General features: G+C 46.9%; 1 protein-coding gene across 5 annotated transcripts in view; it reads left to right on the top strand.

Annotated features, from left to right (window-relative positions):
• Window positions 1-1,315: 1,315 nt before the first annotated feature.
• The window catches only part of ANO7 (anoctamin 7), a 58,288-nt gene continuing 33,899 nt past the window's right edge, over window positions 1,316-25,704 (top strand). For 4 of the 5 annotated variants that reach the window (XR_004404029.2, XR_004404028.2, XM_032968259.2 and 1 more), the window contains exons 1-9: window positions 1,627-1,945; window positions 5,145-5,235; window positions 8,688-8,875; window positions 11,129-11,236; window positions 13,021-13,157; window positions 13,801-13,858; window positions 16,717-16,827; window positions 17,322-17,487; window positions 23,456-23,546. Coding sequence is in view for 3 of the 5 variants with exons in the window: in XM_032968259.2 (XP_032824150.1) it covers window positions 1,913-1,945; window positions 5,145-5,235; window positions 8,688-8,875; window positions 11,129-11,236; window positions 13,021-13,157; window positions 13,801-13,858; window positions 16,717-16,827; window positions 17,322-17,487; window positions 23,456-23,546 (983 nt within the window). In the remaining 2 variants the exon portion in view is untranslated. Of the gene's footprint in view, window positions 1,568-1,626; window positions 1,946-5,144; window positions 5,236-8,687; window positions 8,876-11,128; window positions 11,237-13,020; window positions 13,158-13,800; window positions 13,859-16,716; window positions 16,828-17,321; window positions 17,488-23,455; window positions 23,547-25,704 lie in introns of those variants that run through there. The other variant, XM_032968257.2, reaches the window with a different exon arrangement.

Raw genomic sequence — 25,704 nt, 5'->3', positions numbered from 1 at the left:
CACCACGCTTGGCGGAGTGCGGGTTTGACCGCTTCACATATCACTCGCCACGGATGTTAGCCGAGGTCCCGCATCGAACTAAGGTAGACGGGGATTGTAATGTGATGGCTCTAACAACCACGCCGCCACCAGCTCCCAAAGATGTTGTAAAGCATCTCCGTCAGTGCATTGCAACGGCCTGCAAAACGATAATTTTACCAAGTGGGCGTTGTGTAACTGTTAATTATGTATATAATACAAGTCGATAACACGCACACAAAAGCAACAATCGAAAAACCTATTAACAAATTGTCATCAGGGTTGTAATTAGGACGGATAGTGTCAGCTTGATTGTGTGAGAGATCATTTTCTCTCCTGTCGTTCTGGGTTTTTTCACACATGAAGCCAAACACTCATGAAATGAAATTGAGCAAACATTCCAGTGTATGTGTGTATATATAGCGGGGTCCTCCTGAAAATGACTTGGGAGTCGTTGAAGCTTTCCTGGGTAAATCTATGCCATTATGTTTCATCATTAAAATATGTATCATACTGTAATGGTCCGTGTAGTGGTTAGCACACCGCGCTAAGAACCCAGCTTCAATTACTGGGCACGGCGAACATCAGTGGCGAGTGATATCCGAACCTCGAACTTGTCCTGGGACCAGCGTGGTGAAGTATGGTCTAACAACCCCCATGACCAACACGACGTGAAGAGACCATCCAGTAGTCTACTGACAAACGGCTGTATGCATATGCTACATATTAATTATTATTAAAGATGAATGTCTCCACGATATTTTCTGACACTGAGAGGCTTGCTTGGAGTATTGATTATTGGCTTAAGGCACGAGCACTACAGCACCAGTATACGTTACGCCTATTCGTAATAATCCTATATTACTGTATCATATTCCTGTGATCCTATGAGCATGTTATCCGAAAATAACGTACAATAAAGAAGAACACAAATACAAGACAAGCCAACATAACTCCCGCGAGAGCGTTCCAGACTGCTACCGGCTGAAACGAATCCCGCATTGACACAAGTAACCCGTGAATTCCACAATCGCCCACGTATGTGCCGGGACATGAGCTAGCTGCTCGTTTCCCCCAGCTTCGTAAGACAGCTTGCCCGCGTTCCGCAGTGCGTCCTGGCAAATTTTAACCTACAGCAGCAGTAAGCAGCCGTGAGTAACGCTCTCGGTGGGCTTTTTGCGCATCGGGGAGGATGGATGGAGTAGGTGGGTGGGTGGGTTGGTTAAAGGGATGGGGGTAGATCGGTGCAGGAGGAGGAGGAGAGAGATGGGGATTGGGGTGGGTTATGTGTGCGAGTAGGTGGGCTCACTTGGAGATTCCGGCCGTAGTTACGCAAGCGAGCAGCAGCAGCGACACGCGCACGCGCGCACATGCAGCGAACGTGCGCACGAGTGTGAGCGTGCGTGCGTGCGCGTGAGCGTTGGGGGTTGTGCATGCGCGTTCGAATGAATATGCATCACCGACGGCGGTAACGGCGGCGGCCGAGATGCCTCAACGCTGCTACAACATTCCTCCGCTGCTGTTAAGGCCACCCTGCGCTCTGTAGTCGGTAAGCCGGGCCGGGGAGGGCTTGCGGTTGTGTTATGTGTGTTGGGGGGGTGGAGGGGGGTACCTCGTGGATTTCAACTAAGGGAGCGTGTACACGAAATCGAGACTGGCAGATTCTTAGCCCGCTCCCTCTCTCCTCTATGCGATGATGCTCCGAGTATTTTTTTTTTTGCGCAGAGCAGCGCTCGTTAACTGCTGATCGGAGAAGGCAGCCTCCCTCCTCCGTCCATTCATCCCTCGAGCGCCGTTTTGGTTTGCTTTTGTCCGACTGTCTGAACGCCCGGGCTAGCGAACTAGCTGGGCAGACACGGAGACACACACAGAGAGAGAGATACAACACGCAAATATGCGCTACCGGGCGGCGAATGCCTACCGAAAAGTAAGTGCGTCCTCTATTTAATTCGCTGTGACGTTAGCGGAGGGTGCGAGTTCTCCTGGCCCGATGCTTTGCTGCTTACCGCTGCTGGGCTTTTAATTGCGAGCGGTGGGACAGCGGTTAGCGTAGCGTGGTTTAGCGCTGCGCTACGAACCCGGTCGATTCCCGCTCACGGTCACCACCACCGGGTGACGATTATCTGAACCCGGCCTCAATTGGGTACCTGGTGCGGTGTGTAAATGTCTCCTCTTGGGAGACAAAGGCGGCCGGGCGTGGTGCTGGACACCCCACCGCCTCGTGTGCCGTGCCGACCTTCACAGGTCCTGCTCGCTAACAGCACTTGCCCCTGCAGTCTGTCAAGGCTATGCGGGGGAATCTTTGTCTTGTCTTTGTGGATGCGTGATACTGTGATAGCCTGCATAGACTGTTGGGGCAAGTGCTGTTCATAGCAGGATATACGGGGTGTAGCTTTGTGGATGTGTGTATCTGATATTTGTCTTTGTTTGAGGCTGTGTGTGTATATGATTTGTTTTTGCGTGCATATGTTATAGGAAGTGTGTGCAGATGTTCGTGTGAAAATGTATGGCTATGTGTGTGTGTGGATGTGTGATAATGTGTGGTTATGTGTGATAATGTGTGGATACGTGAGAAAGTGGATATGTTTGGATTTGTTTTGGATTCGTGTAAGGATGTGTGTGTGTGTGGATATTTTTGAGGATGTAAATGTCGATGTGTATGTCCATGTGGACGTGTGTGTGTGTGGATACGTATGAGGATATGTGTGCGTGGATGTGTGCGAGATTGTGTGTGTGTGTGAATGTGTGTGGATACGCGAATATTTGTGTGTATGTGTGTGAGATTGTGTGGACGTGTGTGTGTGTGGATACGTTCGAGAATGTGTGTGCGTGGATGTGTGCGAGATTGGGTGGACATTACTTTGTGTGTATGTGTGTCAGAATTGTTGGACGCGTGTATGTGTGTGAGAATGTGTGGACGCGTGTGTGAACGAAGCACGGTTGGCTCCGTACGGCGCGAAAGAAGTTCAACATATAAACAGAATGCGTGGAAATGTGAATTTTTGTGTATCTTGTTCTCTCGCGTCTTCTCAGCACATCTCGGTAAATTCCACAGAATGACGAAACAAGCGCGATGTTGTTTACAGCCGGTGACCAAACCGCGGATATTCGCCCGATCCCATTTAATATCGGCGGCTAAGCAGGGTTTTTTAAGCCTGCTGGACAGAGCTTGCTTGGGTAACAACCATGCGTAATTGGCAGAGGTGTAGTATATGTTCGTGGGCAGTAGAGGGCAATGCAACAATATCCATCCCCACCCCCCATGCCCCCTTCCACCAAGCCCCCTCCACGAAACCGCACTGACCAACTTGGTGAAGTATGGTCAAACATACTTCCACCAAGCCGAGATGCGCGGATAGGCCCTCATCCAGCGGCGGATTGACAAAGCGAGCTACGCACTTGCGTGCGATTACAATGTCTCAGCAGAGGGCACATTATTTGCTTGTTTGAACTCTTCAACGGTAAGTGGTGGCAGTAGCCAACGTGAAGTCCCACAGATGCCGTGATATGACCCATTTGCAATCCGTTGCCTTATTAGTCGCATTATTTGCAAACGATATGCAAGTTAGAGGGTGGTAATTGTCACGAGTGTTTAATTGTAAGGCTTCCAGAAATCAGATGGGAAAAGTGCACGTTCATTTGATAGCGCAATTAAGATAATTCGTATGCTTGCCAATTAGTATAATTAATCGTTGCCAACAGTGCGTGTGGGCGCTGTAAAATGTTATTTCATGAATTGGGATCAAATGTATTCTAAAGCTAAATGCTGTTCACACATTAAATCTGTAAACCAAGAGACACCTCATTCATAAGAGGAAAACATAAACAGTACCGACCGGAAAATACAGTTGAACACGTTGGCTTTCGCGACCAATATTATTCATAATAAAGGCTTTTGGGTTAGATCGTGTAAGTGTTGTGTAAATGTTGTGTAGTCTCCAACACACCAGTGGGCTGAAGTAGCAACTAGTTGGCGTTGTGTTTACGTGACAAATCCCTTACTAATTGGCTGTGTCAGGTGGTGGAGGGTTACGACACAACATTTACACTTACGAGATCTAACCCAAAAAAACCCTTTATTATGAATATATTAGGAGAGAAAAAAAGTTTCACAAAACACACAGAGACATGGACGAAGAGCACTCGGGCATTTGTGCATTGTTACAAAAACCATCAACAGTCCCTGATGAACTGCAATGTCATCCCTCCTGTCTTACTTAAGTCACCGTCAAAGAAGTTTGAGCAAATATGACCGACCAACAGATGGCAGCAAGAAAGAGACAACCACAGACTGGTTTCGTCATTATTAGGACTCATCAGCACTGTAGAGTCACCATTGATAACTGCTGCAAAGTCGAGCCTCTGCAAACAATACACTCAGAGCTTTTATGTGCACGTTTCTGTGTGCTGTTTGAAACTCATGGCTTTCCCAGCCTGCGCTGTTTGTTCTGTCACGATGATGATGGGGTTGTCTCGTAATTTACAGATTAGATTTTTTTTTGTTGGCATTAGCCAATCTAGCGGGGCGCCCATAGTGTAGAGGTTGGGGACTCTTGGATGTACGGGAATGGTACTGCGCCCTGAATTATACTCCCGGTCACAGCGAATATAAGTGGCAAGTGACATCTGACCCAGTCCTGTAACCAACCCCCTCCGACTTCCCAATGCACACTGACCAACAGTCAAGTATTGGAAAACAATCCCCATAACCAGCAATGAGGAGGCCTTCATCCAACAGTGGATTGATGAAGGTCTGTAAATGATGACCCTATTCTCGGGATTATAAGACGCACTGTTTTCCTTCGTATTTTAAAACACAAGTTGTGAATGCGTCCCATAACCCAATGGGTGAGTGTGCGTGTGTGTGCGACCATATTTGTGAAAATTGGGGTGCTTTTTTACTTTCTGGAGTGTCTTAAAATCCGCAGAATGTGCTGCTACGACGTTGCATGGAAATTCGTGCACATTTCAGCTCATCAAAATCCTCTGATCTCAAAGCACCACCATTCCCATTAAATGAATGTTGAGTATACGGGCGCGTTGGTCAGTCCTGCGTGCCTCGGGCTCGTCACAAGCGGAACATAAGTACGTCCCTTGGGAGGATTTTACCATTCCCTTCATTGCAGGATGGGGGGGAAGAGCATCCGATGGATTCCACGGGCACGCCACAGCAGCCGCCCAAGGGAAACTACTTCCACGATGGGAGGACAAAAATTGGTAAGTGAACCGATGATGGGTACATGAATTCAGGTGTATGGCGTAGTATCCTAGTGTACACACGAGCGGAACCATTAACTAAACAAATAACCGTTGCCCTTACTTGATTTTCTTGGCGATGACGTCTACATTGGCACACTGGAGTTTCAGTATAAAGGTCGCAGGTTCGGACTGCACAAGTGCAGCCCTGCAACTTGTTCGCTCATGCCTCTGCTGGCAGAAGGGCCTCCACTCTAGAGGGAGCTCTAGATTGGGTATTTTGGCCTACTCTTTCACACTGGCCAGACGTGCTGGAAAAAGTTCGGAGTTCCCACACATTATACCCCACAACACGTGACCTGCTGATTGACCGCTGTGTAGACATATCACACTGAATTGTGGCCAGCCACACAAAACGGTCGCGCCAGACTACGGACCCAAGGCATCCACTCTACCAGCATATATCTACTGCCAGTAGCCTCAAATTCCATAGCTGCTGCTAGAAGAATCAAATCATATAGCTGCCAGTATAATGAAATCAAGTAGCTTCTGCCAGTAGACTCAAATTCCATAGCTGCTGTCAGTACACTCAGATCACATTTATCTTGCCAGTAGAATCAATTCACATATCTGCTACCAGGGGCGGAGCCAGGATTTTCAGCCCGGGGTGACATTGAACACATTTTAATTTCAAGAATGATTAGAGAGTCAGGCTGTTGAACTTGACGCCATCGGTTTGGCGACACACTCTGACAATGCAGTTGCACGGAGTCCACCAGACCGAGTGTCGTCGTACACTTATACGCAGAATGTTTCAGATTTTCGATTTTTTATTTTTTTTTGGGGGTGACAATTGTCTAACCTGTCACCCCCTGGCTCCGCCTCTGTCTGCTACCAGTAAGATAGCCTGCCATGTTGGCGAGATGTTAACTACTTCGCCTGGAAAGCAGGGGGTCGTGGGTTCGATCCTGCCTCTTTACGCCTGTACATTTGGAGTTTGCATGCTCTTCCCGTGATATGTGGATTTTTATCCGGGTCCTCCGGGTTTCTAAAATGCGTTTAGAGTATTTGGCTGCTATAAATGTCCACACGTTAAGCTACTTCGTTTAGATATAATTTTTGATTGCCAGGTAGCTTCTGAAAAATACCTAAATAGCTCAGTGGGCCTTACCTGGTGAAATAAAAAAAAAATAGTTTCGTTTATAATCAAATCCTTTACTCGCTGATAGTAGCCTCGAGTCGCACGGGGAATTTAACACAGCCCCACGGAAACCTCTTGGTTCATCTCCGGAGAGCACGCAGCTCCGAATGTGGAACGCACGGCTTCGGGCGACACTGGCGGCTGCTAAGGTTGAGGTTTTGCGAGCAAAAAGGCAACTCCGTCCACGAGGGGGTCGGAAGAACCACGGGCGAATGTGGTGACACCAGCACTGCAGCGGCCACCACCGCAGAGCGAACCTCAGCGGGCGTGGGGGGCCGTCTGAAACAGGCCACTATCCCCCCCCCCCTCCCCGGAACGCGAACTGCATATGCGGCGGAGAGCGAACGATGCTTCATCGCTCAGTCGGCTCCGGTGTGTCCTCTCTGTCAGAGGAGGGAGCTGTGCACAGGCGACGGCGTGATTGCCGCTACTGACCGTGACGCGCGCGTGAGCCTGTGACGCCCCCATCCCCTAACCCCTCTGCCCCCCACAATTGGTCGTCGTTGATCTAAGTTGGTCTGATTGGACACGAAATTAAGAAATGTACATTTGCTGGGTGGTTAGAGGTGGCGGATTTAAGAAACGTGCCCGTTGTTTTAACTGCTGCAAGATCCGACCATGTCCATCCAAGGCTCGCTGAGCTGCATTGGCTGTCGGTTGCCGAATGAATGCATTATAAGATGACATTCATTACACACAAAGTACTTGCCACAAATTAACCACAACGCCGTGATCTCGACAAGGAGCATCAACGACCATTCGAACTCTGGTCATCCTCGCAGCGGCTTTTGGCTCGCATCGAACAAAGACGGTCACCGCATATCGCGCGCCTGCGGATGAGCTTCTGCGGCCGTCTGGAATGCTCTTCCTTCCGATATTAGGAAGCCACTGGAGCTGTGCACTTTTAAATTAACATTGAAAAGTAATTTCTTTAGAATATGATTTTTGTGTTTGGTTTGTTGTCGTTTCCCCGCACACTCCGATGAACACGGTTGGCTATGTACAGTGCCAAATAAGTTCAACATACATACATTCTCACTGAATAGGTGACCTCTGGATTGGAAGTCCAGCGTGATAACCATGCCAGCACACGACAGGAATCCCACATATGCAGTATTGCAGTTAAATTGTGCTGAGTTTATAAGTGCTCTACATAAAATGATAAAATGGACAACTCCAAGGCCTTTTTACGTAAATCTTGTTAATTATTCTTCCATTCCTGGCTTTCATTCGATTATTCCGGTAATTAATTAACAGAACACTACTTGCAGGAAGTGTGTGTGTGCATTCGTTATAATTTTCACACTCCATAGTCACATTTGTATTATTATATCGCTACATTTTACCCGAATCTCCACCAACAGCCACCGCTCCCATTGCCTTGCCCTCTAATGGCCCTCGAACCTCGTACGACCTCCGTTCTCATCACTGCCGCCTCCTCCCTTGGCAATAAATTTGCCACGTCCTCCGTTAACCCCGTGTGGCTGGTGTCGTGTTCTCTCAGCCCCATCAGCCCCGTCAGCGCCATCATCTAGTCCATGGGCCGAATCAGAATTCAGTACTGGTTTAGTTAGATGGTTAATAACAAAATTCAATTACTTGGGAACCCACTAATTTCAAATGGTCATCGCATAATGCACTGAAGTCATGCTACTTCACGTGGTAATGAAAAGTTAAACATGCCAGGTAAGGCCTACTAAGCTATATACTTCTTTTACAGAAGCGATCTTGCCACAAATGATAGCTCAACGAAATGCCTCATCATGTGGAAATATATGGCATCCAAATAATCTAAACACGTGTTTCTAAATGTGGAGGGAAAAACCGTGGGACCCGGAAAAAAATCCACGCAACCACGGGGAGAGAGACACGCAAACTCCAAATATACTGACGTCAGGATTTGGATCGACCCCACGATCTCCTGCATACCAGGCGAGGGAGTTAACATCTTGCCACCGTGGCACCCCTGGCTCATGGACGAATCGTCTCGATCACACACGAGCTCGCTCTGCCTCATCAGTCCCTTCAGCCTCATCATCGGCCCCATCAGTCCTCTCAGAGTAGGCCATGTGTGCCGCCATCACGGTCCACATTTTGGAAGTTCGTTAAAAGCACTCGCAAATCATTTAATAAGGTAAACCCCACACAACAGCATCGCCGCCCAGGGTCAGGTTTGTAGCCGTCTGCGAAACGTCGTCTTCACGATAGCCTCGAGTGATGAAACGCCAACCCTTTGCCGAACCACTGCGACGCTCTCACCTCCCCGCCGCAGATTTTATCTTGGTGTGGGAGGAGAAGGTGGGTGAGGCGAGGAAGCGAAGGGGGAGCCGGCGGTACCACGAGATGGAGCGGCAGGACATCGAGAAGCAGATGGAGCGCGGCGGTGGCCAGGACAAGCAAGGACGGTGGCGTACCAAGTTCGTGAGCAACCTGGAGAAGTCGGGCTTACTCATGGAGGAGGTGAGGCCACTCACCCCCATCGCCAATTCGTATGACAGAAAGAGGTGGGCTATTACATGGAACAGTTAAGAAGAGCCTTTCCTTCACCATTATTACGATTAATAATTTATGTTTTTGGGTAAGATCGCGGTCAGTAAAATTTGTGTTAGGATCATCATCGTGAATGGCAAAGATGCCAGGAGCAGCTGCAAAGATGGGAACGTTGCGCGTGTGTCGAAAATAACTTGCCTATCCTGCGCCCTGTATGCAGCCCAGTTGAAAGCAAATATGCATCGTCTTAAAAGAGGACTTCATTTTATTTAACACTGCACTATATTCAGGCGATGGCCATTCCCTTTTACGTGTCCCAAAGTGCATATACATGGCAATATAGTTTTCATTGCAAATGACAGGAGGTGGATGGATGTATGAATGGATGCTGAACTTCATTCGCATCGTACATAGCCAACCGGATGTGGCTTTGTGTATGTATGTCCCAGGTACGTTTGCAATCGAAATGTAAATGTAGGCCAGCTACGAATATGTTTTATTGTTTTGGGGCAAAAACGAGGCATGCTGGTTCGTACAATTTCCCGATGAACCCGGCAACCAGAATTAGATTTTGGGTCAGGGCTAATATCTGTGGCGAGTGACACCTGAACCGGCCCTGGGTCTCCCTCATCCGTTTCTTCAATTCGCACTGAACAGCACGGTGAAGTATGGTCAAACAACCATCGTGATCAGCATAATGTGGTGAGGCTTTCATCTAGCAGTGGATTGACAAAGGGCTGTAAATTGTTCCATGTTCATTATTTATTTGAAAAAAAATGTTACTGAAATTTTCATCGCGTTATTTTAAAGCTCAAAACCGAATGGTCACATCCAAAATCATTGCCGTTATCCTCTCTGCACAACATTGCTTTGATGAAATACAGATAGATTCATTAATCATTATTTTCTCGTTAAAATCCAATTTCACAGTTTCTACTGGCCTGGAAACAAACGACTGGTGTTGCATATTTCATGAACATTTTCAATAAATGCTACTGATCTCGTACTATGAATTCACAGATATTGTTTATTTTTATTTTTTGTTATCCAGAGTTCAAACAGCCTCAACAACACTACAGAGAGGCCTTTCAAGTGTTTAAACCGTGGTGGTGGTTTTTTGTTATTTTTGGCAATTCCATTGCCTGCTGCCTGACCCCGTTTTCTTTCTCAATCGTCCTCACAGGGCACAGCCCCAAACCACCCGCTAAGCACTAAATCAGTCAAACTCAGTGGGGACCCTTCTATAGGTTTATATAAAAAAAAATAAAGGTCATTTGCCACAAATAATAACAACATTCCTACCTACTGTACACGGGCCTGATGAGAGTATGTATGTTGAACTTCTCTCGCACCATACGTAGCCAACCGTGCTAATCGAAGGCGTGAGGGGGGGGTGGGGGGGAGACAGGGAATACAACTGTATAACTATAACGTAGCCCAAAACGCCCAGTTTTAGAACAAATTTATTTCTAAATTATACACGACGGGTACCCCCAACCAAGCATTATCTACCGAGGCCCAATATTTATCTTGATAGCCCATTGACAGTACACGCGCAAATATTACGAGGAGTCAAGCGGAATTTTCCCTTTCTCTCACGGCCATGAAGGAGAGCTCCTGCACCCAGTGAGATCATGATTCAGCGTCCTTTTCCCTGTCGTCTTCGGCGAATGTGACGCAGTGCGTGAGATTTTTTTTTCTTGAAGCCACTGAAAATGACAGTCACGTCTTTTTTGTTGGCCTTCAACTCCGGAGTTCACTGCAGTTATGACCTCTGCATGGTCTTCCCAAAAAAAAATCCACAGCGATGGAACTGAAATATCAAATCTGCAAATGATGAGGAAAAACCAATGCGAGCAGAATATTGATGCCGGCTGGAAAACCTAAAAGTTTCAAACAATTATAAAACGGATGGACAAAACAACCAAATTTCCCCTTCGAAGTCTTAGTCGTAAACGTCTTCCTTATGTCGTTGTGAACACTTAGTCTTCTTCGCATTAGGACACCGTGTCAAGATTTAGCACAGGTACTGTAGGTTCGCTCGTTGACGGAGAGTAAAAACACGAACCCAAGTGAACACTTTCTCCAAAAAGCAAAAAACAATCTCACACACACACACAGAGAGACACGTTACGGTCAAGCTCGCCGCCTGGACCATCGCGAGGAGGCAGGCAGGCAGCTACGGCGGCGAGGGCGATTGCCCTTTCCTGCGCGTGTCTGCAGGAGGTGACGGTGAGCGAAAGGAAGAACATCCACTACATGAAGCTGAGCGCCCCTTGGGACGTCCTCGTCTACTACGCCGAGGAGCTGTGCATGCGTGCACCCCTGCAGGTTGGAATTCCCCATCGTCCCGCACCCATTCGTTGTTTCTACCGCACCCTGCACTGGTGGGGGGAGCCCCCCACCCCTACCGCACCCTGCACTGGTGGGGGGAGCCCCCCACCCCTACCGTACCCTGCACTGGTGGGGGGACCCCCCCGCCCGCCCCCCGCCCAGTGACGGCTGTCCAGCCTCCGGCCCGTTATTCTACGTACGGTGCGAAAGAAGTTCAACATAAATTTTGATTTAAAGCTTTCGTGACTGCAGTAATTCATATTCTTATTCTTTTCGGTAAAGTCACGTGACTTTACCGAAAAAACTAAGAATATAAGTTCAACATACATACGTAAGGAATCTTCCGAGTATATCACATAGGCTTTCGTGACCAATATCATCCATAATACGGGGGGGTGGTGGGGGGGGGGGGTGTTTGTTTCTCCACAAATCTGGCTGTCGCCTGATGAAGCTAGTTGCAGTTACTGGCGAAACGTCGTACTCAGTTTGTAAATGTTGTGGCTTTGCTCTCCAACACACCGGTGTGCTGTACTAGTAACGAATTGGCCACGTTCTGTTTACATGAGAAACCTTGCTAATTGGATGTGTCGGGTGGTGGCGGGTTTAACGACACATTTATCAAACTTCGAGTAATTTATCAAATTTCGACCGTAATTCCGGCACACGATGGCCTGCTCTTTTTCCCAATGACGTCATGGGACGACTTGCGCCTTCTTGGTTAATAGATCCACAGTACGAATGATGCCACTTGCTTCAACACGAGATGTGTATACATGGTCACTGGTGCTATTGTTGAAATGTTGGTGGTGTTGTTTCAGTGCCATGCCGCATCTAAGGGGGTGGAGTGGGTGGCGGTGGTATGAGATGTGAATTACTTCGCCTGGTATACAGGAGGTTGTTGGTTAAAGCCCAACCATGACGCCTGCTGTATATCTGAGTTTGTGTGTCTCTCTCCCCGTGGTGGCGTAGATTTTACTCCAGGTCCTCTGGGTTTTCTCTCCACATTTAGATTAAACATCACGTGTTTAAGTATTTGGCTGCTATACATTTCCACGTGATAAGCCACTTCGTTGGGATATCAATTTGTGATCAGCACTTCTGAAAAAAGAGCTACATACTGTAGCTCAGTGGGCCTTACCTGGTCAAATAAAAAAAATAGTCGAAGTGGTTCATGACCGTCCGTCAGTCTGCCTGTCTGTGCCTATAAAAGGGGCCACGACAACCCCTGTAAAGACGACCCAATTTTAATGAAACTTCAGCGTAAAGTTGTCTTGCTATCAGAGGCTTACGCCATTGAAAACCCGGCCACTTTCATCAAAGGGTTGCTCATAAGAACTTAGCGATGAAAATCGAGTGCCAACGGTATTCCCCTGGAACGTCGTGCGACGTGCCACGCGATCTCGCCGTGCCCCTCGGACCGGAACGTCGTTATCGCTCGTGAAGCACCTCCGAGGACAACCGCACGTCGTAAAGCATTGCGGAAGCCTTGCATCTACAGCACGCGTGGTTTGTCTTTCTCCTTTGTTTTCAATGCTGCATCCACCCGTTCGTAGCGCGCCTTGTGTGGGTTTTTAAAGCAATGCAACGGTTTGACCGCCCGTCGGGAGTAAAAATACTACCGAATGCCGGGAGATGTGGTCTTCTCGGAAGTAAAAGCAACGACGAGCATTGCATGTACGTAAGTTGAACTTCTTTCCCACCGCACATAGCCAACCGTGCGAACCGTAGGTGGCTCGTCGTGCCTCGTGTCTCGTGTCTGTGCCGTGTCCTGTCGATTCAAGGGAAGCCCAAACACGATTGAGAATTGGTCTGAGCGGTTGCTTGGGCGTCTGAAAATCCCAAACATTATGCAAGAGGACATCCCCAACCGCCCCCTGGGTTACTACACCTGCCAGTTCCGCAAGTCAAAGCTCAGCAGGTAGGTGCTCATCAGTCTTCTTCTTCTTCTTTCGTATGGCTGCTGATGTAGACGCAGAGCAACTTACAATTTCACATTCAGGTGGTCAAGCCCAGATAACCACGACATCAGTAGCGGAGTGCATCGCTGCGATGTCTCCTTCGCATTTGTGGATCGGCCATTGCGTCGTTATTACCTTGATGCGATCTCTCCGCCGGATGACCACAGTCGCGCACTACTGGAGATGTTTTAAGTTTCCATTCGTGCATCAGGTGTCCGCATCTACTGCCATGGTCTGTGCAGCTCGGGTTGGGCAAACTAACTAACGGGGACCATTTTTGGATCTATTGATGTGCCCAAAACAACTGCAGCGTTCTTGGTTTAATGGTGGTTAGAAGCAAATGTTTCTGTCCTGATTGGGAAGTAATGGAACTCAGGATGTAATGAATCGGTTGTGTGCACAGTCCGAGGGATTCGTATGAAGTTTATTTTTTTAAGTGTCAGTTCAAAATAAAAAGGCTCTTCTGCCATCTCCTGGCAACCTCGCAGCCCCCTTTGCACTCAATTCGAAGGACAGAAGCCACGGATCTCACACTTTGCGTTCGCAATTCCGCTCTCTAAGTGACTGTTGATGGGCTGCGCCAACGCTCTGTGTCTCACTCAGGTTCCTAGGGAGTGAGAATCACGACACGTATTTCACCAACACTCAGCGTCAACGCATTGTAAGTGGAAATTTTAAAAGGTGATATTTTATATTATACGGTATTAACGGGGTTTTTTTTTTACATTCAAGACAACCGTGGCGTCTGTAAATGCTCCTGTATTGATGGATATACGTCTTGAGAATAGGACATTGACTGAGTAGCTTTGTACAATATGGATATAAGTGCTTTTGAGTGTTACCTCTTACCTCACCCTATTTTATCGACGTGTTACGCTCCATTGTAAAATATATTCTGCTAGTTGAACCGTTTTTTTTTACTTAAAGTTTCGCATAGCAAGGGTTAATCCCCCCCCCCCCTTTTCGATTCCCATTTCTCCGCTGTAAATATGTACACACGTTTATGTGCCGTGCCTTGTATATCCACTGCTGGATGAAGACCTCCCCATGCCCTCACCATCCATCTCTCATTATTTTGCAATGCTAACCAGAGCTGGGTCTGTCCCAGTGCCAGCGACCCAGACAATATTTCCTCACCCGGCACACCACGTCCAGTATACCCCTCGCTCTGGCTGCGGCTCCTTCTAGTCACGTGCCAGCACCCTTTTTTGCGACATTATTTTTGTTGTCCTTCCCCCGGCACCTCCGATTAGCACGGTTGGCCACGTACGGTGCCGAAGAAGTTCAACACACGCACTCCAGTCTACAAAGCGATCCGAGAAATATTCCGCGAGAAAAATAAGCCACCGTGATTCAAATACGTCCAGGGCCTGCACGGGGATTGAGCCCATCGCTTCACCTTGTTTTTGCCTTTAGTTCGGCGGTGGACGTCTTATGCCGTCCGGCCGCCGCTCCATCGGTAGTCTCGGCCACCATTCCTCATCCAGCGACTTGCCCTGTTAGTAAAACTACATTCGGGAGAGGGGCAAAGGGCAGCGTCGCTTGAAGAGGTTAATTGAGGATGGGTAGAGGACCGATCAGTACCGGATTATCCTAGTAGCAAAAGTAGCAACATTTGTAGTAGTAGCTACGGGCCCCGCACTTTTAAGGGCCCCGCGCTAAATGCTTTCAAGCTATCAATCCCGGTTTTCAGGGATTCTGCACTTGCTCTATTACTATAGTACTATACCGCCTTCAACTTTTATGAGCAACTGGGTGTTTAAAGTTAGCGATTTGTCGTACTACCTGGCTGTACAGCAAAGGAAAAAATACGATTCATTTACTTCGAAAGTAAAACATTTTGTGTTTTCATATTTATGTTTATTTAGGGCCCCTTTATAACATATGCTACAGGCCCCGCACGAGCTTCATCCGGCACTGAGACCCGATAACAAAAAAAATGGGCACAGCTAGAGGAGCGAAAGCGCGTTGCCCTACGTCCTTCGCCACTGCATGTCCTCCCCTGATTCCTAAAGTGCACTCACTCCCGGGACGATCTCGTGACGAACAAACAAACCCCTTCGCGTCAACTTCCAGCGCAGGCACGACATTGGACAGCACGGACGTAATGAGCAAACTCCGTTCATCACAGCACGCACGCACGCGCACGTTAAATTGGGAGTATTGCACACACCCTAGGAGAGGGGGATCTCTCCCTACAGCGAGGGAGCAATATAATCGGCTGTTGAGGGGGTGGGGGAGGTGAAGGCGTTGAGTCTCAACACCGCGCGAGATGGCGATGCCTTGGGGAGTCTTTTCCTCCAGCAGCAGATAAATCATGGCCCGTGGTGATGGGTAAAAGGAGCTGAAATGTCAACCAGTGCAGTTCTCGAGGCGCGCGAGAGATGATTCTGTGGTGGTGCTGCCGCTGTCGGAGCGCGTGTTTGTGAGTGGAGACAGCTCTCGGTGTGCCGCTGCTATGCATGCCCCCCCCCCCCCCCCCCATGGAGAGTGGCTTAATTGGACTTGTCGGTGGGCATAATGGGATTACAAATGAGTTGAAACTGCATTCATTTATAAACATGAGTAAACAGCTGTTCAGAAATTAGGACAGCTCCCCCAGACTTCTATTCGCGAAAGTGATAATGAACCTAAATCGCATTGTACCTCTGAAGTTAAGGGAATCGAAGTGAATTTTGCTTAGCTGCTACTATAATATGAATGCATTTCATTCATCCGGGAAAGCCTCGGTCAGTCTCAAGGTTATTTCAATGTAAGTATGTTGAACTTCTTTCACGCTGTACGTAGCTAACCGTGCTAATCGGAGGTGTGGGGAAGTACAACACACTAAACACAAAAAGCGTAGCTCTCAAGAAATTAGTTGCAAATCTAGATGTAAAAAGTGCATAACTCCAGCGGCTTCGGAATATCGGGAAGGAGGGGGCGTTCCAGGCGGCCGCAGAAGCGCCCGATACAATGGCTAGAAAAAGACTGCTGCGAGGATGACCGCGGTTTGTGTGGTGGTTTGTTCTCCTTGACGAGGTGAGCAAAGTATTGCAGTGATGTAGCGGTCAGCGCGCTGCGCTACGAACCCGGCAACTCGGGGTTCGAGTCCCGCTCTCAAGGGCCAACGCCAGTGATGATTATCTGAACTGAACTTGGGGCCTCCCCTGGGTCCACTTAGCCTCAAATGAGTACCTGGTGCGGTGTGTAGTAAACATCGCCACTGGGGAGACAAAGACGGTCGGGCATTGTGCTGGCCACCAACCCCCCTCGTGTGCCGTGCCGGCCTTCATAGGTGCTCGCTATCAGCACTTGCCCCAACAGTCTGTTAAAGGCTATACTGGGGGGGGGGGGGGGGGGCGGGGGGTCTTTGTATGGACACGTATGTATGCACATGTATGTTGAACTTCTTTCGCGCAACACGTAGCCAACCGTGCAAATCTATAAATAGGTCACCTTGTTGATTTATTGTATTATAAACTATCGCAGCAGTAAGGTGGCGATATAATCGCCCTTGCCATGCGGCCCTTTCGGCAGATGTACGAGATCCTGGCGCGGACGGCCTATGGCAAGCGCAAGAGAGCGGAAATTGGCATCGACCGACTGCTTAGCGAGGACGTCTACAGCGCAGCCTTCCCCCTGCACGAGGTCAGCGATGGGTGACCTCTTCCGAACCGAGGGCCGAATAGCATTAGTGATTTCCTGCTCAGGTGAGAGTTCAGGAGGTTCTCATCTCCTGTCAACAGCCCTGAGCCAGCGGTGGAAATACCACATTGCTTTGACGCGGGTGAGTCTACCCGTAAGATAACCAACTGTTGACTTCCCCACAAAGTGGTACTAATTTTAGCGACCCCCCCCCATAGGGATGATGGACTGAGTCAACCAACAACCAGGATTCGCGTCACGTGGAAATGTGTACACTCACACACGCACACTGAGATCTCACTCTTCACTCTCTACAAACGCAGAGAGCGTTAATTTATTAGCGCGGCACGTACGACGTGCTGAACAATCATCGGGCACGTGCAGCGTGGAACGAGGTAATTTGTATTTGAATGGTTCGTAAAATTGGTAAACGCATTTACTGGCATTGTTTATACAGCCATGGCACGACACCCCTGACTTCTCCCCCGGTTGCTCAGGGCGTCTACGAGAAGCCAAACCATGCCACGTCCCCCGAGCAGCTCAACCCACGCCAGATCCTGTTCTTGTACTGGGCACGCTGGGGCTGCTGGTACAAGTACCAACCGCTGGACCACATCCGATCCTATTTCGGCGAAAAGATCGCCATCTACTTCTCCTGGCTGGGTACGTGTGCACTTTTAAAACGCAAACAATCAGCAGATGCGGTAACAATTACCCAGCTGTCACCTGCAAACGCGTTTAACACGCACACATGAAAATGTAAGTGGGGTTGCCACCTGTCTTGGCTTTCCCCACATCTCCCTCTTGTTGAGGCATCTTCCCATGGGAAGTGTGAGTCTTTCCCGTGACATTCAGCGTCCCGGTTTTTGTTGTTGTTGTCGGTTGCGTAAGAATTCTAACTCCAAAGACTCTGCGTTTACGTGGCACAAAATACATTAAGCGGAAATGCGCCTCCGATCTATATTCGTCTCTCGACGTAAACAAAAAGAAAGTATTTTTTACACAACCCAGAGTACAAAATTTTAGCAGCATCGACTCACAACACAAGCCAGTCCCAGGCCGGTTTTGAGTCGCAGTGTCCCACCAGCGGAGTCAGGCTCGCCTGAAACAATGCTGGTAAATATTCGGATGATCCGGGCTGGGGTTATCCTCTCTTTACAATATGGGTCCTAGCTTTTAGACATAGTTCTCCTCTGCTCCGGTATCATGAGTTATCATTATTATTGCGTCCTGGTATAACTTGCACCGGAGGTGGCAACCCCAGCATTAAAGTTGGCCATTATACGAGAGCGAAGCTAACTCAGGATTGTGTGAAGCTGTTGCCGCTCGCCATCTACAATTTTCCCTGCTCCCCACTGTGTCCTGCTCCCCCCCCCCCCCCAGCAACACATTTTTATTTTACCAGGTAAGGCCCCCCCAGCAACACATTTTTATTTTACCAGGTAAGGCACCCCCCCCCCAGCAAACACATTTTTATTTTACCAGGTAAGGCCCACTGAGATATGTAGCTCTTCTTCAGAAGCGGCCTAGCAATCACAAACGACAGCTCAACGAAGTGGCTTATCACGTGGACATTTATAGCAGCCAAATGCTCCGAATGTGTGATGCTGATTCGAAATGTGGAGGGAAAACTGGAGGTCCCTGAGATAGAGCCACACAACCACAGGGAGAAGGACACCACAAACTCCAAATATCCAGCAGGCGTCAGGGTCGGGGATCCAATTCCTGTGCCCTCTCAGCCACGAACCCTCCCCCTAGGGCTCCTCACGTGACCTCATCTCTCATATTAAGGGCAGTTACTCACAGAAAATTCCTAATTCTCACAATTAGTGCCGTTACTCGCGATTCTGTGTAATAGTGTCATACCTGATGTGCTTAAATTTGTATACAGCACATTTGAGAGTTGTATACATATTTGCTTTTTTTATTGTAATTGTCCACTGGTTGTCGGTGATCAGTGCCAAGTATGCGTGTAAAATTCACCCCTTCCAGTGATGCGATGAATCGTCACGATTTAGGGTCACAATTTGATTCAGAAATCGATACATTTTTACCTATTTCCCCCCACCCCCACCCCGTCTCGTTTGTATTGATTCTAATTTATTTCTGTCTCGCGTACAGCTTACGTCTGCTCCAATAGCCTCCATGTAACATCAGCATTTAGTCGGAATACATTGTAGAATAATCGATAGTGACACACAATTTGATGTGCGTATCGTGAGCGTTAAACATATTTTTTTTAATTGACGAATTGATGAGCCGTCACGTGTGGAACATCAAGGAAAAAAACAAAGTACTGATTTACACCATTCCTGAACCAATTATAGACGTGGCCACGCATACAGTGGAATAGTTATTGGCCTTCATCCTACAACCTTCAGGAGACCCTGAAGGATATTGTGACATGCCAGGTTGTATCCCTTACAGCTGACTCGACGATGCACATGAGCAATGACGTGACGTTCAGCGATGCGGGGGAGGCATTTTTGCGTGGTCATTTGTGACGAAGATTTTAATTAAACTTTTTGTTCAACTGGTTACATCAGTTTAAAGCTTTCGTGACTGCAAGGATTCATCTTCTTTGGTTCTTTCGGTAAAGTCACGTAGAATGAGAATAAAATAACAATAAAATTCTCACGACGTTTCGGACACACAACACAAGTAGCCTTCTTCAGGTGAAGGAACAGAACTGTCGGGACGACAGCGCTTCAGTGAACGCTGATAAGATTCGCAGCGTCTTTTAAGCTGGGTGGTAGGAGGAGCAGATCGCCTTGACAAAGGAGTTTACATATCAAACAGGAGAACGTAGCATTGCAATAGCTACTTGTGTTGTGGCCGAAACGTCGTGAGAATTTTATTGTCTTATTTTGTTGAATTGTTTTATTCTCATTCTACGTGACTTTTACCGAGAGAACCAAGAAGATGGTTGCATCAGTTCCACCTGAAGCTCCCACCACGTGGAGTGAAACGTTGAACATCATCCAGCCCGAAAAGACATCGGAGGGCGTAAACAGGTCCCTGCAGGGTGGGCTGGTAGGACAAGTCTCTGCGCTGTCTATTGCTGATTTTACACCCAACAGCACGACATTTCACTTTGAAAGGGGACGGACGGACGGACACATTAATCTATTGCAGGCTGGTACACTCAGTTTACAACTTCGTTCCTACAAGTATAAAAACGAATCTATCCTCGGCCTGTCACCTGATGTTTGGCTTTAGATGTCGTCAGTGCTGGCTCAGTGCCCTGACACATCCATTAACATTAACCACCAAACCGGGCCACCACCTGTACCATTGCTAGTGTCAGTTGATGTCCCGCTCGCTCGTCACTCAGTCACACCGACAGATTATTTGCTCCCTGGCACATGCCGCAAGACCAGCGGCAAATATGTTATTTTCACGTAGCATTTTTAATATTGCCGGTTAACAATGCAAGTTATATTCTATTAGAATACGACATTCAAATGTAGCACAATGACAAATACTCTCTGGTGACATTGAAAATGTTGGTAAAATGTAAAAGCGGCCGTTGTCTTTTCATGGCCATGTTGCTGGCTTAGTTTACCGCATCAATGTAACACTCATTTGTACATGAGGTTATAAAATTACTTGAGAAGATAATTTTTTTTGAAATATTGTGTGTACTGCCAAATGTTATGGAATAGAACGCAAATTGAGAGCCAGACCACCGAGGAGATGGAGCAATGACATCAACTCGTGTGCAGGTGCCGGGTGCATTTATTATTTGTCGGAGAACCATGAGAGACGGCGAAGAGTTGGGGAGGTGGATTGATCATGGATGATGCTAATGCAATTATGAAGGCAAATGAGTCTTTTGGTTTGTTGCTTAACAGGCTCGACAAAGTTGAAGCCAGTTCTAGGTTGTCTTGTTTGATCGAAGCCTACTGGGAAGCATTCAACTTTAATGCTCTCAAGCAAACAGAGTAAATGGTTTCTACATGTACGTACTGTATATATATTCTCATTAAGGTCAGTAAACACACTCTTGTAACCAATGGGAAAGGCATAAATAATTGGTGAGGAAAAAACGTACCCAACATATAAATGAACATATAAAAATGTGATAGAGCGCAAGGCTGCATGCAATCGATCATAAATTAAAGCGATTTTAATGGCTGATAGTTTTTTTTAAATCGTGGTGTGTCTTGAATTAATTCATTCATATGTTGTGTGTATCTGGTTAGTGCGTTGTGCATTGCCTTATTTCGGAGGCTTAATATTACGCGTACAACGTGATTCGTAGACTAATGTAGATTTAGACTTGATTCGAAGCTTTCGTGACTGGAGGAATTACTCTTTGTTTTTTTCGGTAAAGTCACGTATAAATAAGAAATAATAAAATAACATAATAGCGTACGACGTTTTGCTTGTGTATCTGCCTTTGTGTCTTGGCTTGGATTTGTGTCTCTGTGCTGTCTCTGCCTGTGTGTGGGCCTTGTTGCTTCCTAGTGTGTGCTGCCGCACCCCACTTTGCTCCATGCATACCTCATGCTAATTTTGTCCCATTGTCTCTCAGCCTTACCTTCTCTGCCTATTTAAGGCGACTTCACTGTGTGCGTGTCTGTGCTGGTTCGCTCTACTTGGATGTCTATGTGTGTGTGTACGCGGTCTGTATTTTAAATTTCATACTTAACTTGCAATTTAGCAATCTTTGAAATAGCGTGATCAACCGGACTATGCGTTAATTGTGTTTTGACCGACTGTCTGTGTTGCTTTATATGGTTTCCAAATTTTGCTAAACCCTGATTGTTTGGTATGCTTCTCTCTCTGTGTCCCCTGTTGTATCTGTGTTAGTTCCCCCCTACTTGGGTGTCTGTATATACATCTGGGGTTATGTTTCCTCTCTCTCTCGTAAATTTAGCTCTTCTGCACCAGATGATGGCTGCTTGTGTTGCAACCGAAACGTCATATGCTATTATGTTATTTTATTATTTCTTATTTATACGTGACTTTACCGAAAAAAACAAAGAGTAATGTAGATTTATACACTGACGATGCACGAATGAAACCGTGCATGTAGAAATATTCACTGTTCATGCAAATTGTTTCCGAATTGTTACGTAAATTATTTTCGTGACACAGTCGCATTTAAACGCTCAATCGCTGCAAAATCTTGAAATATTTACCCTCCTATTTATATTCAGGTCAACATGCAATGAGCATTTAATTGCCATTCTGATCTTTATCAAATGCGAATCATTAAATCCGTATCATTGATATTACATTTAGGTAAAAGCATCGCGAATGATGCGGCACAAACACGACAGAAGTTAGTCACGACGGTAGAAGAGCGAGAATCCGACAAGCTATGAAGCTCTTTCTCACAGATGCCCAGTAGCACATCTGCAATGCTCTTTGGCGGCACAAATAACACGCGGTGGAAACCAAACGAGAACCAAAGGAATTTTGATTCCAAGCTTTCGTGACTGCAGGGATTCATATTCTTGGTTCTTTCGATAAAGTCACCACGTAGAAGGGAAACATTAAATAAATAATAAATAAGCCATATATGACACAATAACATTCTAATTTTCTTGCTGTGGTTTTCACACCTGATGGTGATTGCTTGTGTTGCAGTCGAAACGTCGTGAGAATTGTATTGTTTTATATTTGTATTATTATTTGTTATTTTATTGTTTCCCTTCTATGTGGTGACTTTACCGAAAGAACCAAGAATATGAGAACAAAAGGGTTCTCAAATTGAATCACGACTTCCAGATGAGCGTCAATGCGTGGTCAGGTCCATCCGCTTGTTTGAAATAAATTCTGCTGGGAATTATTGGGTCTCTCAAAGCCAATAGGCCGATGGAATCGAAAGTTTTATTTTTCTAACGTGTGGAGAGAAAATTTAATTCTGCTTATAACAGGGTGGCCCAAAGGTCAGGACACAATATGGTTATTTCCATTATTTTAAATGTCATCTGAAAACGAATACGAAAAATAGATGCGAGTAATGATGACAGGAAAAAATATTGACTTAAATAATAAACAATAAAAATGTACAATTTTGACTTTAAAAAATAAAAATGTTTTAATGCAAGTGTCATAATAAATATATATCCTGACTTTTGGGCCACCTTGGTTATGCTTTCATGGAAATTTATCACAATCCTCACATGCCTGTTTGACAGTACTTTTTTGTGTTTAGTTTGTTGTTCTTCCCCCGCACCTCGGAGTAGCACGGTTGGCTATGTACGGTGCGAACGAAGTTCAACAACACACATACATACCGTGCTGTGTTGCCCTAACCTCTGTGTGTGTGTGTGGTTCGGTGGTGGTAGTGTAGCGGTGAACACGGTGCGCTACGAACCCGGCGACCCGAGTTCGATTTTCGCTCACGGCCAACACCGGTGACGATTATCTGAACCGGTCCTGGGCCTCCCCTAGGTCGAATCAGTCTCAAATGTGTAAACTTCGCCACTAGAGAGACAAAGGCGGCCGGGCGTGGTGCTTGCTAACCATCAACCGCCCACTCCGTGTGCCACGCCGGCCTTTATAGGTGCCACTCGCGAACAGCACTTGCCCCAACAGTCCGTTAAAGGCTATCCGGGGGGGGGGGGGGGTGGGATGGAGGGGAATCTTTATCTGTGTTGTTGCTTGTCGCCACCAGGCTTCTACACTGGCTGGCTGCTTCCCGCGGCCGTGGTGGGGACACTCGTCTTCCTCACCGGCCTCATGTCCATGAGCACCAACACTCCCGCGTGAGTCCGTGGGAAGGATGCTGCTGAAGCGTATCATTACGTGCATTGCATGTTTATGTGTGCATGCCGAACTTCTTTCGCACCATACGTAGCCGGCCGTGCCTATCGGCTGCGTTGAGCAGTGGGGATGCACACGTCCACGTGTGGATCGAGCGGGTCGTCTCTTTAACCCGGGCGCACGGCCCTGCCCCGAATCCACGTTTCGTACCGGTAGATGCACATCGTCGGAAGTGATTTCCTGCTCGAATGAGCACTGAGGGCTGTGTTCGTCTTCTGCTTATGGCCCCGAGTCAGTGGTGGACACTCGGAATTCCTATGGCAGTGGAGCAAATGTCTTCACAGGGCAGCCACTTTTTACTTGGCCACCATGCGGTACTCATTTTACTGTCTCCAGAGGGATGTTGGGCTGAGTCAACACCCCAACCAGAAGTGGAACTCGCAAACCTTTGATTGTGGGCCGCTCACCATACCACTCAGTCACCAGGCCGGGTAAATTGATAATCATCACGACCATAACAACTCACAGCAATGCTCAATGATTGTTTTCGGGTTATGTATCAAGTAGTATGTATCATGTATCCTTGGTTCTTTCGGTAAAGTCACGTTGAAGGGAAACAATACAATAATAAAATATATATAATATATAAAACAATATATATTTTATTATTTTATTGTTTCCCTTCAACGTGACTTTACCGAAAGAACCAAGAATATGAATCACTGTAGTCACGAAAGCTTTAAATCAAAATGTATCATGTAGTTTACGGATGTATGTTGAACTTCTTTTGTACCGTACGTAGCCAACCGTGCTTGTCGGAGATTGTATAGTTTTATGCTGAACGAACACATGACAGTTCATAATACAGGTTTTTTTGGGGTTACATCGGTTAAATATAAATGTGTCGTTAAACCCGCTACCACCCGACACAGATAATTAGTAAGGTTTGTCCCGTAAACAGAACATGCCAATTCGTTGCTAGTACAGCACACAATCTGAGTATGACGTTTCGCCAGTAATTACAACTAGCTTGATGAGGTGACAGCCAGATTTGATCAGATTTGATCTGGCTGTGTCTTATTCAAGTGGGTTTAACAACACATATATTTACGCGATCTAACCCAAAAAAACGTGAATTACAAATGATATTGGTCACGAAACCCTACTACGTGTTAAACTGACATTACAGCTCCTTGGCATGACTCCCACCCCCCTCCGTCAGAAATGAGATACAAATTGGGAGGGATAATCCTCGTTTGGCGAATTTCACTTTTTGAAGTCAGAAGGAGCAGCGGCAGAACAAATGCCTTAAATTTGTGGGATTGCAGCGGGCTCAACAAAGCCCCCCGTCTGCCATGAACTCGTCGTCCTGCGCGTCGCCGTGTAATCCCACAATCTTTAGCGAATCGCGCACCGTAGGATATGGCGTTTTACTGTTGCAAAATTGTAATGGCAAGGTGGAACTCTCTTGGACCTGCGGCGTCAACATTCATTAAGAGCGGGCGGTGATGCAGAATTTACATCATTAGACCTCCTTTACCAGTACCAAAATTTAATAATAGGGTTTATCACCTTTTTTCTGGCAACAAAACTGAAACCTTTTTTTTACAAGGATTCATGTAACTGCATTAACCACAATACCTGCAGTCAAAATGCAAACAAAAAACATAGTATGATAATATATGTGGCATTGTCCTTGAAACTGATTGGTCCACACCAAGGGACGGCTTTCTTTTGAGCCTCGACCCAATTGGTGCTCGACCAGATGACGCCAAAAGGCCAATGCATATATTATCATAGTATGTTTTTTGTTTGCATTTTGACTGCAGGTATTGTGGTTAATGCAGACATGAATCCTTGTAAAAAGGTTTCAGTTTTGTTGCCAGAAAAAAGGCGAAAAAACCCTATTATTAGATGCAGAATTTATTTGCTGGTGTCTGTGGTCTGCTTGTGGCAGCTCGTGTTAGCCACCAAATTAATAATTCTCATTTGCGGCCCAATTTTAACTCTTCACGTGCATTCTCTGTTGCACCGAGATCGTTGGGATCTTCAACTGACAGTCGACAGGCCAGAAGTGGCCAAAATACGGCTCGCCAAAGTCAAAGAGACCATTAGAACCTCCTTTGCCAGTAGCAAAATATGATAATATTTAGCTACTAG

The sequence above is a fragment of the Petromyzon marinus genome, chromosome 39, assembly GCF_048934315.1.
Source record: "Petromyzon marinus isolate PM22_M1 ecotype Great Lakes invasive population chromosome 39, UKy_Petmar_22M1.pri1.0, whole genome shotgun sequence".
Lineage (NCBI taxonomy): Eukaryota > Metazoa > Chordata > Hyperoartia > Petromyzontiformes > Petromyzontidae > Petromyzon > Petromyzon marinus.
Note: the sequence above shows the minus strand (reverse complement) of the source record. Positions and strands in the feature narration are given on the sequence as shown.